Source organism: Corythoichthys intestinalis, chromosome 4 (assembly GCF_030265065.1).
Source record: "Corythoichthys intestinalis isolate RoL2023-P3 chromosome 4, ASM3026506v1, whole genome shotgun sequence".
In the NCBI taxonomy this organism is placed as follows: Eukaryota; Metazoa; Chordata; class Actinopteri; order Syngnathiformes; family Syngnathidae; genus Corythoichthys; species Corythoichthys intestinalis.
Window position 1 is genome coordinate 2,552,644 of NC_080398.1, and position 18,602 is coordinate 2,571,245.

Here is an 18,602-nt window from a genome sequence, read left to right on the forward strand (position 1 = left end):
TGTTTTGATTAATCTGCGCATGTCAGACGGCAGTTGTCAAACGTCCTTTCGGAATAAAGGCAGACACATGTAAACGCTGGATCGGAATAGATGAAGTGACATGTAAACAGCTGATCTGAAATTTCCATTCGGAATGATTTGAATCGGTATGAATAAAAGTCAGCATGTAAACGTGGCTACTGTTGCCTTTCTATCAGCTCGAACCAGTCTGGCCATTCTCCTCTGACCTCTGGCATCAACAAGGCATTTCCGCCCACAGAACTGCCGCTCACTGGATATTTTTTCTTTTTCGGACCATTCTCTGTGAACCCTAGAGATGGTTGTGCGTGAAAATCCCAGTAGATCAGCAGTTTCTGAAATACTCAGACCAGCCCTTCTGGCACCAACAACCATGCCACGTTCAAAGTCACTCAAATCACCTTTCTTCCTCATACTGATGCTCGGTTTGAACTGCAGAAGATTGTCTTAAACCATGTCTACATGCCTAAATGCACTGAGTTGCCGCCATGTGATTGGCTGATTAGAAATTAAGTGTTAACGAACGAGCAGTTTGACAGGTATACCTAATAAAGTGGCCGGTGAGTGTATATCTATGTTTTATTATGTACTAAAACAATAGAAACAGGCATGTCTGTGATAATTAACATGTTGGCAAAAAAAATATTTTCCATTCAATATTTGATGAAATATTTGTTGGATAAGTACAATACACCTATTTTTATTATACGAATTCTAGATTTATGTGTTCCAATAAAATGGAAAAAAATAGGTCTGCAGCTATCGAATATTTTAGTAATCGAGTAATCGACTGAAAATTTTATCGATTAATCGAGTAATCGGATAAAACAAATATATTTTTAGGTGAAGAGCAATTATAAATATACATGAGAAAACAAGACATTTCATCTAATCTTGAACCATTTTCAGTCAATCAATGTCTTTATTTTCGATGTATATTGTTGAAAACAGCCAACAATTGCATCTCAGATGTAACTAGAATTTAAAAAAAAGACTAATTCACTGCTTTCACTCAAAAAACTTTTAGATCTTATTTAAAAAAAAAAAAAAATATATATATATATATATATATATATATCTTACCTAAAAATGCCGTTACGCTTGATAACACACATCACTTAAAAGTTAGGATTTTTTTCCTACGTGTTTCAATTGAATTTCTATTTGTGTCAAGCCATTTTTAGGTTCTAGTTAAGTTTTAAGTTAGTCTAAACTGTAAGTCCTGATAGGATTTTGAGTTTTTGCAGTGTTCAAAATAAATGTATGATACAGGCTGTATTGGAGCACATTAGGGACCAGTGCTACTTGGTGTTTTATCCAGCAATGACTACTGAGCTAAAATTGACTGTTAGCATTATTGAGTTTTTATCTTACACCCTCATCACTACACAACGCAATTTTATGTTAAAGCCTGTATGTAAGACACGTTAGCCACGCATCGACAGTGGTCATAATTAATAGAAACCTAGCCCTCCGCAGGGCTAACGTTATGTGAGCTTGTGACAGTAACGTTAATCTTATTTATTAGCACTTAGCGTTCTTTATTAGCGCTTAGCGCTCTACTGCTTTAAGATGGCGGCGGTTTACTAACGCTGCCCAGACGCGGCCGAGTCTGTCATTTCGCATCTAGTTCAACATACATGTGATCTCTATGAGACGCATCAGACGCTACCTGCTACCAACTAGCATCGTGCGGGCATTATTTAGCAAAGTCGGCGTCGTGTGTAGCGGCTGTCTGCTGCAGTAAGTTTTGTTGTTGTTGTTTTTTGCTTCGTCCTCTACGCACGTAACATCAGCGCGTTGTCCCGCATTAAAAGTAGTCCGAGCAAAACGTGATGCTTATAGCTGTCAAAATAAACGAATACTCGAGGTGAATAAAATTACTCAGATCAGTTATAAAACTCGAGTTACTCGAGTTGCTCGAGTATTCGTTTCAGCTCTACAAAAAATATATACCTAGTGAGAAAATTATTTTCTGTAAATTTGAACAAAAATTTGGGAATTTCAACCTAGGACAAGGAAATATTGTACAAAAAATAGCCGACAAATTAACGACACAGTAGGTAAAAATACCAAAATGTGTGTATGTGTATTTTCTTCTATTTTGGAAACAATCGTTACCTCGAAGCCAGCCCTCCCACTTCAAATGAATTGCACGTCTATCATCGTCAGTGTGTAATGAAAAAAAATAGAATTAAAACCAAAAAAAAGACCAAGTATATACTGTATACGATGTGTTTTGGACACCAACATCAGCTTTTCCTCGTAAATCCAACCCTCATTTTAAAGTACACGTTCCATTCCAATCCGTCACGAGTACAGTACATAACCCAGACGGCAACTCAGAGAAGGAAAACCCCGTAAAAAACAGTGTCAACCGAAACCAGACATTCATCAGCCGTCCTCATTACAAACACACGTACAATAAACAAACACACACGGATACTACCATAAAAGTATTTTGGAATTTCCAAAACGTGCAGAGTAGCTTCAACAATAGTGTTTTGCCACCATTTTAAATCATTGTTTTCCATTGCAGCTGATAGATGAATTAGAGTTGCTTTAAAAATGTACAGTTTTTACAATTACCACACAGCAACTTCATCATATGCAGAGGTGGGTCGAGTAGCCAAAAATTTGACTCAAGTCAGAGTAGCGTTACTTCAAAATAATATTACTTACTAAAGTAACAGTCGTCATCCAAAAAATGTACTCAACTACAAGAAAAAAAAAGGTATTTGGTGAAAATACACAAGTAATGAGTAACATTGTGAGTAACTGCTTGTGATGTTTGATTTAAATTTTTTTTTTTTTTTCTCAGCACAGGTATCTGCAGCATATGAACTATTATTATAATGCACTGTAACTTATTGCATAACCACATTAAGCCAAAGAAATACAAAAAATGCATTGAATTCTAGCGAGAGAGAAAAATCTACAGAAATTAAACATCATCTGTCCAAAAAGCATGAGCGCCTTCTAGTGGAGAAAACCTATTTACTATTATGAAATTAAAAGGATCATATCTCCGGTTTTCTGTGGTCCATCAGTACCAAATAAAAACTGGGAGAGCCACTGTTGGTATCTGTAAAATAAAAAGGGAAAATGTAACGACTAGTGAAAACCAAAGTAGCGAAGAAAGAGTAGCATTTCTTCACAAATTGACTCAAGTAAAAAGTATGGCTTTGTAAAATTACTCTTAGAAGTACATTTGTTTTGAAAGTGTTGCAATTAGTTTTATTGGTTTGGGAGGATACACTGCCCTCTGGTGGCAAAAGTGAATATGACATAACTCGTCTAGGCTGAATCAAACTGCTCATTGTTCAGTCCAACATAAGGCTTTAAGTTTTTGTTTGAGCTAATATGTTTGTTTAAGCATTTGTAATTTAGTTTAAAGGCATACTGGGATTTTTTTGTGGGAATATGTGTTTGAACGATTAAAGAAAATTGTTAAAAAAAAAAAAAAAAAAAAAAAAAAAAAGCTGGCAGACATTTAATTAGACATTTAAACTAGTTTTTTTTGTACTTTTGCTTTACTTAGATCCCCATTTTTTTATACCATTTGATGCTAAGCTGTGGTATTTTATTTAAAAATTATTTTTAAATGCATTCATTTTTGCACTATAAGGCGCACCTGACTATAAGCCGCCACCCACCAAATTTGACACAAAAACGAAATTTGTTCATCGATAAAATGCACTGGACTATAGGCCGCAGCTGTCCTCGCTGTATTATGGGATATTTACACCAAAATATTACCGGTAACACTTTATTTGACAGCGGCATTATACGACTGTCATAAGACCAAACGAACCACCATGAAGCTTTGCAGTCAAGTGGTTCAAAGCTTCATGGTGGTCCATTTGGTTTCATTGCTTTTGCATTTAGTTTCATTTCATTGCTTCAAGACGCTTCATTTGGCCATTACCTTGGGGGAGACAGTCAAGCTCTGCTGCCAACACTGTTGTAGTCCAACATGCATCCTAGCATGCATTGCAGCAATACAGATGTAAATAACAATCAAAATTCAAGTTCTGTGCTAATTATTAATTCAGTTACTGTTCCAGTTGTTTCATTAATTGCCACATATGGTATTTGGTAACACTTTATTTGACGGTGGTGCCATAAGACTTTCATTATACTATCATAACTATGAAATGAGACTGTCATGAGCATTAATGAATGCTTAATTACATGTCATTTAGTGTTATCCGGCAAATTATCTTACTTTTGAATGGATGTAAAAGATCCAAGCCTGACATAAATGAAGTTAGTGACATAATTTGCCAGATGACACTTAATGACATCTGTCATAAGCATTCAGTAATGCACATGATAGTGTCATGTCATAATTATGACAGTCGTATTACCATGCTTTCAAAAAAAATGTTACCTATTAACCCAAATAAATCAATAAATAAGCCGCACTGGACTATTAGCCGAAGTATTCAAAATGAAAGAAAAAAGTAGCGGCTTATAGTCCGAGAATTACGGTATTGCTCTTGTGAAATGAAAGTGCAATTTTGAATAGTTTGAAGAAACACTCAGGGACTTTTAGTTTGCATTCGCATTTAATGCTTTTTTGAAGTGTAATCTTGGCACCAATGGATGTGCAGGTCAACATAAATGTTTTAATGCAAGTACACACTAGGCAAGTGCCGGTTACCAGTTTCAAGGTTTACGTGGTATGAAAACGTCACGGTTTCAAAACCACTAAAATGTTCCGTCATACCGCAGTACGATGGCTACTTTTTATGTCCCAAAAATGCAGTGAGAAATCCTTGGCTTGGAACGGCAGCGCTCACCCTTCCCCCTCCAGTTGTTGCGCTGTCCTTTGCTGTCGAATAGACACAATGAGTGAAGATGTTGAAACTACACTTGAGCTTTTCCCCCCCTCAAAAAAGTCGCTAGTATGGGAGTACTTTGGCTACCGAAAAGAAACAGACGGCTTAGAGGAGGAAGGACAGCAGGACCGCCAACATGATTTCACATTTGCGTGACCATCATTTGTCACTTTATGCAAAATTTAAGGTAAGTAAATGCTGTCATGAACGTTTCCCACCAGCTACGAGAGTTCACTCAAGCTGGTTTAGTGTATCTAGCGACGGTAAAACAAATACGATAACGTAAGCTTGTTAATGAGGCCGATAACGTGGGTAGTAAGCATGCCAAGACAGCTAACTTGTTTCCGCTGTACCATTAGCTTACTTTTGCAGTCTTCCGCCATTGTAAAGATCTGTTCAAAAACACATTTTCATAATACAGCCTGTGGTGTTTTTTCTCTCTGGCGACTTTCTGTGTTGAGAGAGGGTGAGTGTGAGTGTGTATAATGTGTAAATAATGATACGAGTCATACACACATGCACTGGCTCTTGCTCTCACTCTCCATTAATTTTCAACTAATTAATAGTAGTGGTATGTTTTACATAAACAATATATGATCAAATTGATTTTACGTCCAGTTGTTTATTTTTTTGTTCTTGTTCTAATGTTGAGCAACATTATCTGTGGTAGGGCTGCAGCTATTGATTATTTTAGTAGTCGATTAATTAGTTTGAATAATCGAGTAATCGGATAAGGAACATGAAAAATTAAATTAACTGAGCTGAGCCTCAAACGGTATAAAAAATTTTTTTTAAAAAGAGGATCTATGTACAACAAAAGAACAATTGGCTAACTTACATCGCAAAAGTCCGCTAGTTCAAATGCTATAAAATGCTAAAACCTTTTTATAATGCTCTTAACAAATGGTTCAGACACATATTCCCACAAAAATAGGCTAAATATACCAATAAACTAAATTACGAATGCATTAAAAAAAAAATTTCCTCAAACAAAATTTTGCTTATGTTGGTCTTAACAGGGAGCACCTGGATTCAGCCATGTGAATTGAGGCCGAATAGAAGGCAGTGTATCCACCCAAATCAATAAAACTAAATGCAAGCACTTTCAAAATAAACCATTACGTCACTTTAATTAAACGAATACTCGAATCAGCAAAATTTAACTCGAATATCTTTTTCTCATCGAATACTCGAGTTAATCGATTAATCGTTGCAGCTGTAACCTGTGGCTTTAGTCTATAAATTCTATTTATATCAATTTTATTTAAAATATATTATTTATTTATTGTTAACATTATATTCATGTTGTTCCAATTTGCAAAAATGTTGAGAAAAAAAATCCAGTTCAATGGCAAAAAAGTATTTTTTAACCCCTTCTTGCCAAATGTATCACATTTGATACACTTAGAATTGAATGATTTTCAGACTAAGTCAGAATTTTGAAATATCTTTCCTCCCCAAAAAATAATAGATGCAAGTCAACTCATGCATCTGCAGGTTCCATGAGGAAAAAAAACAGGATTTAGCAAGGGTTATAGATATTAGAGCGCTTATTACACATATTTTTTTTTCTTTTATACAAATTTGAAAAAAAGGTTTCATTAAGGCCTTATTTTTCAAATTTTGTGATTCTCTGACAATTTCTTCATATTGCAGGCATAAAATGGTTTTAAACCCATACATCTAAAAAAAAGAACACATTTTAGAGCTGTAATTGCAATACCGTGATACAGTGAAATCGCATTTTAGCTTAAGGTCACCATACCGTCAAAATTTAATACCGGCACATGCCTAGTACATTTCTTTGTTTCTTTGTTTTACATTTCCTAAAATTATTCTGAAACGCATTAAACGTTAAGTTCATCCATAGATTAATCAATTACCGTAATTTCCCGAATATAAGGCGCACCCGTTTATAACGCGCACCCTAATTTTAGAAGAAAACAGAGCTTGAGTACAGATACAGAGATGTCATTTTACTGACTGGTGAAACACAGCACAAACATAGCACATTGGTAGTTCAAAACATTACCGTAAACTGACAATATTTACGGTAATAATATGATTTGACAACTTCTCCAACTTACCAGAATCTAGGAGAAAACAAAACAGATGTGACTTTTCTTTTAAAGGCTGCTGTATAACTTGCTCGTTTCCTCATGATGAATAAATGTTTCTTCCATGGATTGATACGGTAAAATGAAAGTGAGAACGTAAGTCGGAAATCCGTGAGAGCTCATAGCTGTCAACTCGACAGTAACAAAAGGAACTATTGTTATTTGGGTTTGAGTTTCCCGAGAGACCGATATAGTTGACGGACACAGGAAGTGTGTGTCCTTACATTTGTTATGGTCCGAATTGCGGAGCTGCAATAAACGTCGACTCAAATGAGTTCAAGAAACTAAATTCTGTGCTTTATGAAGAGTGAAAAAAACAGAATTTAACACAGAGGAAATCATTCGGCCGATTAGAGTGAAGTATTACCGAAACAAAACGGTGACGTCACGTACCGTAATGGTTGGCAACGGGTCGCCGCATACGTTTCTTCAACACAACGTGGCCGTGTCAATGAAAAAAAAATCGGTTTATATATATATGTAATACATATATATTTCTGTCTCCATCCATGTACCCGTTTATAATGCGCACCATGAGTTTACAAGTTGATTTTGGGGGAAAAAAGTGCGCGTTATATTCGGGAAATTACGGTACTTATATAATCTACACCTGCAGCCTACTGCTAATACCACAACACTGTTACATGTATCTCACTAAGTAACATGTTTTCAGAGATCTCAGTCTGCAGTCGAAAAGCACGATGGTACTGAAAACACATACAGTGGGGCAAATAAGTATTTAGTCAACCACTAATTGTGCAAGTTCTCCCACTTGAAAATATTAGAGAGGCCTGTAATTTTGAAAGTTCATCTGAATACTTTGTTATGCACCCTTTGTTGGCAATAACGGAGGCCAAACGTTTTCTGTAAGTCTTCACAAGCTTTTCACACACTGTTGCTGGTATTTTTGCCCATTTCTTCATGCAGATCTCCTCTAGAGCAGTGATGTTTTGGGGCTGTCGTTGGGCAACACGGACTTTCAACTCCCTCCACAGATTTTCTATGGGGTTGAGATCTGGAGACTGGCTAGGCCACTCCAGGACCTTGAAATGCTTCTTACGAAGCCACTCCTTTGCTGCCCTGGCTGTGTGTTTGGGATCATTGTCATGCTGAAAGACCCAGCTAGTCTCATCTTCAATGCCCTTGCTGATGGAAGGAGATTTTCACTCAAAATCTCTCGATACATGGCCCCGTTCGTTCTTTCCTTTACACAGATCAGTCGTCCTGGTCTCGATGCAGAAAAACAGCCCCAAAGCAGGATGTTTCCACCCCCATGCTTCACAGTGGGTATGGTGCAATTCAATATTCTTTTTCCTCCAAACAAGAGAACCTGTGTTTCCACAAAAAAGTTCTATTTTGGTTTCATCTGACCATAAAACATTCTCCCTCTTCTGGATCATTAAAATGCTCTCGAGCGAACCGCACACGGGCCTGGACGTGTATTTTCTTCAGCAGGGGGACACGTCTGACAGTGCAGGATTTGAGTCCCTGGCGGCGCATTGTGTTGCTGATAGTAGCCTTTGTTACTGTGGTCCCAGCTCTCTGTAGGTCATTAACTAGGTCTCCCCCCCCCCCCCCCCCCCCAAAGAGGTTCTGGGATTTTTGCTCCCCGTTCTTGTTATCATTTTGACGCCACGGGGTGAGGAGAGAGTTTAAAGTCAGTGTTTTCAACGACAGCCGCAAAACATCACTGCTCTAGAGGAGATCTGCATGGAGGAATGGGGCAAAATACCAGCAACAGTGTGTGAAAAGTTTGCTAAGAGTTACAGAAATCGTTTGGCCTCCGTTATTGCCAACAAAGGGTACATAACAAAGTATTGAGATGAACTTTTGGTATTGACCAAATACTTATTTTCCACCATGATTTGCAAATAAATTCTTTACAAATCAAACAATGTGATTTTCTGTTTTTTTCTTCCACATTCTGTTTGTCATGGTTTGAGGTTTACCCATGTTGACAATTACAGGCCTCTCTAATATTTTCAAGTGCGAGAAATTGCACAATTAGTGGTTGACTAAATACTTAACCCTAATTTTCGCACTATAAGGCACACCTGACTATAAGCCGCAGCCCACCAAATTTGGCACGAAAACGGCACGTGTTCATAGATAAGCCGCACTGGACTATAAGCCGCACCTGTCCTCACTGTATCATTTACACCAAAAGATATTAACCGGTACAACCTTATTTGACAGCGGCATCATACGACCGACTGTCATAAGATCAAATGAACCATCATTAAACTTTGAACCAATTAGTGCACAGCTTTATTGCTTCAAAAAGCTTCATTTGGCCATCATTGCTCCCTTGGAGGAGACAGTCAACCTCTGCTGCCACCTGCTGTCATCCAACATGCCTCTTAGCATGCATTGCAGCGCTACAGATTTAATAACAATCAAAAATCATGTTCTGTGCTAAATATTTCTTCAGTTACTGTTCCAATTGTTTCATCAAATGCTAGTTATAGTATTTGCTAACATTTTATTTGACAGTGGTGCCATAAGACTGTCATTACATAATCATAATTATGACATGTCTCTGTCCTGAATGCTTATAACAGATGTCATTAAGTGTTATCCGGCAAATGATCTCACTTTTGAATGGATGGAAAAGATCCAAGATGGACAAAAATTGAGTGAGTGACATACCGTAATTTCCCGAAAATAAGGCGCACTTTTTTTCCCCAAATCCACTTGTAAAATCGAGGGCGCGCATTATACACGGGTATATAGATGGAGACAGAAATAAATACATATAAATATGTATATTTTAAGACTTTGTCTTTATTGACACAGAAGAAAACGCATACGGTGATCTGTTGCTGCCATTACGGTATATAAACACCGTATACACCGTTTGTTTTGGTAATACTTCACTCTGATTGGTCGAATGACTTCCGTGAGCTCCTTTCGTTTTACCACTTCAGTCGTCACTTTTACTTTACAGTATAATTCTAAGGAAGATACATTTGCGGTATTTTATGATGATGAAACGAGCAAGCTACACGGTAGCCTTCTAAAGGAAAGTAATTTCCGTATCTGAGGAAGCTGGAATTCGTGAAGCGGCAAGACGGTATGACGTCGGAGAATCGAGTGTGCGGTATTGGAAACGAATGAAAAAGCAGCTGGAACAAGCAAAGTCATCAGCAAAAGCAATTGGTAGGGGCAGAAAAGCACTTATAAGAATGCTTTAGATGTTCATGTATAATACAGATATGGCTGTTTTGTTTTCTCACGGGTTCTCTTAAGTTGGAGAAGTTGTTAAAGGTTGTTACAGTAATGTTTTGCGCTACCGGAACGGTAATTATCACTGTGCTATGCTTGTGCTGTGTTATGTCTGTTTATAATTTGTTAAATTAAAATGACATTTCTGTATTTCTACACGAGCTGTTTTCTTGTATTCTACCGTATTTATTGGTGCTAAAATTAGGGTGCGCGTTATACACGGGTACAAGAATTTTCCCTAGATTTTGCAGGTAAATTGGGGGTGCGCGTTATACACGGGTGCGTCTTATATTCGGGAAATTACGGTAATTTGCCAAATGACACTTAATGACATAAGCATTCAGTAGTAGAGGTGTGCAAAATTTCCGATTCTTAGATTATTCGCGATTCGGCCGTGGAAGATTCGAGAACGATTCACAAACATCCAAATTCCGATTATTGAAATATGCGAAGTAAAGCGGAAGTACACAACACTCAGCGTGCCGCGCGGTCGTCGGGACGGGACGGAACGGAGCGAGAGTAGCTAAACATCATGCTTCCCATTACCCGGCCCCTCAGGTAATGCCAATGCTCAACTCACGGCTCTAGCTCAACTCATGCAACGAGATAAAAAAACACAACAACATACCTGACTGCTGCCGAAAAGCTGCTCCAAAGTTCATCCATATAATGTTACGGTGGATATCATTTATACAGGACTAGATGCAATATAGATTTGGTAGTGTTAGCAGCACACCTACAAAAAGCTAGATGCGGAGTTATAAACGGCCGCCATCTTAAAGCAGTACACTTCCCTACAAGGCTGTTGTAGCGAACCTTCCAAGCAAACCTAATTAACTTTTTATCTAAAATACTCCTAAATCGGTAAAATATTGACTTGAATCTATCTTTAAAATAGCTTTAAAACTTTCACATGTCGAAAGTAGACAAAAGGGAAATTATGGAATAACGGGAGCAATTTTAACAAATTTAATGGTTGATTCACAACATTAAATTAATTGAATGTAGTTTAAAGCTGCTGATACAGAATGGGGACTGGAGTTTTTTATTTAATGTTATTTTTGTATATTTGTTTACTGCTATATGTTAACTTGATACTGAAATAGTGGTGTGGTTTAGCCTGAGAGTATTTTTGAACAATTTTGGAACGAATGTACAAAACATTAAAAAAAAAAAAAAAAAAAAAAAAAAAAGAGAGAAAAAAAAGGAGGGGGGGTGCATCAATAATCGTTTTATAATCAAATCGGAGCCTCTGAATCGTAATCGTAATCGAATCGTTAGGTGCCCAAAGATTCCCAGCTCTATTCAGTAGTGTCCATGATAGTGTCATGTCATAATTTTGATGATCTTATGACAGTCTTATGACACCGCTGTCAAATAAAGTGTTACCTAAAAAAACAACAAATAAGCAGCACTGGACTATAAGCCACAGGTATCAAATTGAAGGAAAAAAGTAGCGGCTTATAGTCCGAAAATTGCGGTATTTGCCCCACTGTAACTACTGGATCGGATCTGATATTGTGAGCAAATACGATACTGTCAACTCCTCCAAAAATAGCTGAATCTGGCGTCGATACTGAGTATAAGATCGGGACATCACCAGCTGTCAATGGCAGCAAATGATTTGAAACGCTCAAATCAGGTCCAGAATACGTATGTGAAAACTCTCCTAAGTACCGTACCAAACTATTTGGCTGAGGTTGAATTACACGAACACACACACCTGCAGGGGGCCATAACCGCCGTCTGTAATTATGTACACAGTCATGAGAGTGTAGCGAAGCAGCCAGAGGCTGCTCTGACAAGACACTTTAGTGCTCTCATTAGCAAGGAGGGGGTACAAATGAGTTGTAGGGCTGGGGGGGTACAGCAGGTAATTAAAGTGGCGAGATGAAGGCGGAGGAGGGGCCGCCAGAAGAAGACGACGCTTCAAAGCGAGCGTGTTGGAACAGAAGGACCGTTTCGCGAGATATAGGAAAATATGTCGAAAGAAATATAGAAGAACGGCGGCGAAATTGAGGCGTGACGCCGCCACATGAAAGAAACCAAAACGAGACGGCCACACAAACAAAGCAGTCCTTTATTGTTCAGGCCTTTGACTGCGGTCGAGCCAAGGAACATGTGAAGGACAAACAACAACAACAGAATGCAGAAATAAAATTGGGTTAGTGGTCGTAAACCTATCAAGTGCCAGGCATGACGGATGAGGAAATTGCTGCCACACAAAATGAAGTGGCATAACCATTGTTTTTGTGGTTATTTTTAACTTATTCTCTGCCATTGATAGAGAGTGATCTTTCAAAAAATGCTCCGCCCCCTTAGCTGTGATTGCTAAGCAGACAAGCCATTGCAGGCGCATGTTTCAAGTCAAGGGTGTCAAACTCAGTTTGGTTCACTGGCCACATTCATGTCAATAAGGCTAGGTTCAGACCGCAGGTGTTGATACGCAATTCCGATTTTTTTTCATATCATTTTTTTTGGGGGGGGCGTGCCCGTTCAGACTGCCTTTTTCCATTTAGCCCGTTCAAGTACCGTATTGGCCGAAATATAAGACGGTGTTTTTTTGCATTGAAATAAGACTGAAAAAGTGGGAGTCGTCTTATATTCAGGGCCTAGACATTATAACCATTCACGACGCTAGATGGCGCCAGATATCACTGAAGCGAATGCTGAACTTGAGGAGCAATGTTCTGTCATGATAGATCTCAGCTACTCTCAAGTTTAACCAGTTTGCATTATTTTATTGCAGTTTTTCCTTATTCAGATTTGTTTCAAGACTACAGTTACAGTTAGACCTCACTTTGATGGTTAATGCAGTTATTGCAATTTTGTTGTTTTATTACAATAGATTGGTTTATTTACCGTAATTTCCCGAATATAACGCACACTTTTTCCCCCCAAAATCAACTCGTAAAATCATGGCGCATTATAAACGGGTACATGGATGGAGACAGAAATATACTGTATATATATTACAAATATATACAAACAGATTTTTTTTTTATTGACACACACGGCCACATTGTGTTGAAGAAACGTATGCGGCGACCCGTTGCCGACCATTACGGTACGTGACGCCACCATTTTGTTTCGGTAATACTTCACTCTAATCGGCCGAATGATTTCGTTTGTTAAATTCTGCTTTTTTCACTCTTTATAAAGCACAGAATTTAGTTTCTTGAACTCATTTGAGTCAACGTTTATTGCAGCTCAGCAACTCGGACCATAACAAACGTAAGCACACAGACTTTGTGTCCGTCAACTATATCTGTCCGTCGGAAAACTCAAACCCAAATAACAATAGTTCCTATTGTTACTGTCATGTCGACAGCGATGAGCTCTCTCGGATTTCCGACTTACGTTCTCACTTTCATTTTACCATATCAATCCATGGAAGAAACATTTATTCATCATGATGAAACAAGCAAGTTATACAGCAGCCTTTAAAAGAAAAGTCACATCTGTTTTGTTTTCTCCTAGATTTTGGTAAGTTGGGGAAGTTGTCAAATCATATTATTACCGTAAATATTGTCAGTTTATGGAAATGTTTTGAACTACCAATGTGCTATGCTTGTGCTGTGTTTCACCAGTCAGTAAAATGAAATTTCTGCATCTGTACACGACCTCTGTTTTCTTGTATTCTTCTATTTATTGGTGCTAAAATTAGGGTGCGCGTTATAAACGGGTACAATAATTTAAGTAAATTTGGGGTACGCATTATACACGGATGCGCCTTATATTCGGGAAATTACGGTTCTTTTCAAAAACCAGAAGCCATTCATTTACAAATGTGATTGCACTTTAGTTTACACATTTAAATGTTCAGATATTAAGATTTGAATGAGCCAGAATAACATGCTTTTTCTCTCAAATATATTGTTATAATCATTCGTTTAAGATGTACTGTAATTATTTTCTGTTTAAAAAATAATTTGGTGTTCAAAAAGCCTTTTTTCAAACTTGAGTCTTGAAAAGGAGGGGGTCGTCTTACAATCACGGCCGTCTTATATTCGGGCCAATACGATATTAGCATGTGCAGAAGCATCAAAACAAATGACTACACATGCTGGCCCTACGTTATTCTCGGGTGACCATATTTTGATTTCCAAAAAGAGGACACAAATACCAGACATAAATAATCTCACATTAAAAGTTTCTATGCATTAATTGAACCCATGCATGCAGTGTACGTGCATAACGCACACAAATACATTGAGTTTTCCCCAACTCTTGGCCATGTAAGAAATATTGAAATATTGCTCATTTGGTGCACAGAAAGAAAACCAAACATTCTCAGGCTTATCCTTTTTTGACTGTGGTCAGTATTGTTTTGTCAACAATGACGATCACGAAAATATTTTGTCAACAAACACTTTTTTTATGACGATAACGATGTTTTGAGGGACAAAAACATACCGAGAAGGCTGCCGGTTTTCGTCTGACGGGACGACAACGACACGAAAATGCGCAATAGTTTCCGTCACTTGTTCACAATGTGTGACATTTTATGTGTAGTTAGCCTGCATCGTAGCAGTCTCTGGTTGTGTCACTCATGACATGATGCCCCCCCACTCCCTTCTTCCCGACTCACCAATGTGTTGTCTCCAGTCTACATCATGCAGGCTTGCACACATCGCATGATTCATTTTCTTGGCCAGAGAGAATTTGCAATGTTTCTTTAGCCCTTAAAGATCGCTGCTGAATGATTAGCACACACTAAATGTAACTCGTAGCATGAGCACAGCATTCGCGTTAGCATTAGGCTAATGCTTAATCCTAAAAAAAAAAAAAAAGTTGTCCGAAAATTAGAGGACGCTTGCTGTTAGGGTTAGCATTGTGCTAATTCTAACGTAGAGCTTTTTTTTTTTTTTTTTTTTAAATATACAGTTCTTGGCTACGAGGTGGCTACAATTTATTGAAAATAATGTATTGTTTCACCAAGTTGGCGTTGTCCTTCTAGATCAGTGGTTCTTAACGTTGCTAAAGGTACCGAACCCCACAAGTTTCACATGTGGATTTACCATTCAAAATGAGAAAGCTTTTTTTTTTTTCAAATTCAAAACAAACATATCTAAGCTAGCGAGCTGTTAATTTAGCAAATTCCCATCCAAATTTCTACTCATTTTGACAGCTTTTTTTAGAAATAGGTCAAGATTTGAGACCATGCTGACCATTGGTCTGTTGTATTCCCTCATACCAAGTGTGAGTCAACCTTCCACTGAGCAAACCAGTTCCTCCTCTCATCAGATCGGGGGACGAGCAGTTAGAAGAAATGGATTAGACCTGTAAATTGGGAGCAAACCAGGCCAAAACCTGGTTTAAAAAGCCACTATGCCTAGATTTAATCAGCGTATGAAAATAGGGCCCTGCATTTCATTACCTCCCCCAACCCGTTAGACTTACTCACCGAACCCCTGGGGTTCGAACAAATCCAGGTCAAGAACCACTGTTCTAGATGCTCTATGTGCTCGTCTATCAATGTTCATTTGAAATAGTTGTAAACCTTTGTTTTAATTATCAATTTTGGAATAAATTTTTAAATTTTACAGACGAAAACATTTTTATTAAACGTCAACTAAAACTAAACGAAATTACTCTTGCGTTTTTGTCAACAAAAACTAGATGAAGACAAACACATTTAGAGGTGATTAAAATATGACTAAGCATTATCGTCTGAAAGACTAAGACGAAAATTAAAAGGGCTACCAAAAACAACACTGGCCAATGTAGTATGCATTCCAAAAGTGTAGGTGGCAGCACCAACAAAACTTGATTCCTGCGTGTAACCCTTCTGCAGTTTTTTCTTTCGTCCTGGTCAAATAATGAAATGGCAAAGCGCATCAGGCAGTCATTTCGTGTGGATTGACGCGGAAGTAGAGCTGTTGCTTCACGCAACTATTAGGTTGCTACTTGAAAACATGTTTTCATACACTGTCGGACTGTCCGCGTGCACTGGCGTCATCAGTATCAGGTCCAGATATCAGATGAAGACAAACACATTTTAAGATGACCAAAATATGACTAAGCATTATCGTCCAAAAGACCAAGACGAAAATTAAAAGGGCTACCAAAAACAACACTGACCGTGGTCAAGCCCGCCTCCTCCCTAAAAGCAGTGTTCAAGCTAGGCGCTAATGTTAATGCACAGGTCCATCTATGCCGTCCTCCCTGACTCTTTCTCTTTGCCGTTGTAATTGCTGCATGAATTCCCATTCGGGAGACTTCAGAGTTCATACCGCCGCCACATTTGGAAAAATGTGGCCCAGATTGGACTTGAAATGGTCCACTTCTATGCGACGTGTCGCATTCAGACCATCAAGGTAATGCCTCACTCGAGGAAGAAACCACGAAAAAAAAAAACAGATTTGTGCATTAAGACCTGCGGTACTTAGCCTCTCTCCATAATCTCTCATTGCCTAGACCGCTATATTTTTGGGCCAAATAAGTTAACTGACTGGTTGCCATTGACATTGCTAGACATCCGATCAACATTCGTTCATTTGCCCCCTCCAGTCAAAATGGATCGGACGTCTAGCATCATCAATGGCACTGAAAAATGAGCAAACACACTCCCAGTTTAAGTGAGTTGGACATCTTTCATACAATGGCAAGCAACCAGTTCATTGGAATTACGGTCATTCAGCCTGCGTTGTGAACATACTGTAGCTTCAATGCTTGTTTGACGGGAAACGTTTTCGCGAGAGTGACGAGAATAGCCGTGCTCCAGTCAGCAGCTGTAGATTATTTGAAGGTTCCACCCATGAAACGGGTCTGAATTGGATCATTCCTAGAGTCATGTGAAATATATTTGTAACGTCTATATGAAAGTGAATTGATTTCAATGTTTATTTTTAATCTTTGAACCACATTTCCTTCTTCTTGTTGTATTTTTACTATTTATTTATTCATTTAGTTTGTATTTTGGCAGCTTTGGTCCTCCATACTGAATTGCCACACTAGTGAGTAGTATTTGAAGCTGGATACCGAATGCTCAACACTCAAAATGGCGGACAACCGCGGTCACCTAGGCGACGTCTAGATCGGCCGAAGAGCTTTCCATCCCACGCTTTCTTAAAGAGTTTGAATGGTCCGTTGCCGTGGCAAAAGCGGAGGTTCCGACGCTTCAGTCGGAAGGCGCCGGCACCACGCAGATGTGCAGAAAATTGTCCGGGTGACTCAGGTGCTCGCTAAGCCACTGCAGCGGCGTCTCCAGCAGCGGCTCGATGCCGTGGATCACGACCTGGTATCGCTTCGCTGGCTCACCTGCAGTACACACGTACACAGAGAATTGAGTGGAACGGAAATGCGTTGTCGGAAATGGTCCGCTAATGACAGGGGTAACTGCAATTTTAAGAGGGTGTTAGAATTTGGGATGCCACTGATGATTTGGGGTGCGATATTATCATACTTGTCAAGTTGTACGGTTTCGGCTTAATTTGTACAAGTGAGCACTGAATTTTTAATGTGTACGCCGTACCGTCAAAATCTGTACGTTTTTCGTGCATTACGTTTTTTTTTCTCCGTTCGGATTTTGACACTGTTTCGGCAACGAGACAATGTGTGGTACTATGTTGGTTGAATGACGCGAGAAAAGTCAGAGACACGGAGAGAGTAGAGCGGGAGTGGGAAGGAGGGAAGAGGGTTGTGACGCCGTTGCAAACGCAATGTTAGGCTAGGTGGTGCCAATATTTCTTGACTGTGAGAAAAGAGCTGGAGTGGGAAGGAGGGAAGAGTGTTGTGACGCTGTTGTAAACGCAATGCTAGGCTAGGTGGCGCCAATATTTCCTGACTGTAGCCGACAGCCTACAATCTACACCCACTTCATGCAACACTAGATATCACATGCATATGGAACTACATGCGAAATGACAGACTCTGCGGCGATAGTAAACAGCAGCCATTTTAAAGCAATAGACTTCTCAGAAAGGCTCTGTTGTAGTAAACTTTCCTTGCGAACCTAAGTAACTTTTTATCTAAAATACTCCTAAATCGGTAAAATCTTGACTTGAATCTATCTTGAAATGATAAAACAGTTTTAAAACTTTCCCTTGTCGAAAGTAGACAGAAGGAAACTAATGCAAAAACGGGAGCAATTTTAACAACTTTAACAGTTGATTCACAACATTAAATGACTTCCAGACATAGCAAAGGACGCTATGTTTCATGAAAGGTAACACCAGTTACTTTGCCAAGTAACTAATTACTATTACATTCAGGTAACTGAGTTACTTACTCAATTACTTTTTGGGAGAAGTAATTTGTAACTGTAATTAATTACTTTTTTAAAAGTAAGATTAACAACACTGGTCATAAAGATGAAGTCCGCAGAATGAAAAGTGACAAAAGCGGAGATTTTATTCTGCCAATTTTAGTCTGCCACCCATTGCTGATCACTTCT

General features: G+C 38.6%; 1 protein-coding gene across 3 annotated transcripts in view; it reads right to left on the reverse strand.

The window, feature by feature from the left end:
* Window positions 1-4,711: 4,711 nt before the first annotated feature.
* LOC130914713 (autophagy protein 5-like) overlaps window positions 4,712-18,602 on the reverse strand; it is an 82,222-nt gene continuing 68,331 nt past the window's right edge. Inside the window, exon 8 of one of the 3 annotated variants that reach the window (XM_057834150.1) lies at window positions 4,712-4,855. In XM_057834150.1, the coding sequence (XP_057690133.1) occupies window positions 4,764-4,855 (92 nt within the window). In that variant the 3' untranslated portion in view covers window positions 4,712-4,763. Of the gene's footprint in view, window positions 4,856-11,494; window positions 17,468-18,602 lie in introns of those variants that run through there. The other 2 variants (XM_057834149.1, XM_057834148.1) reach the window with 2 other exon arrangements.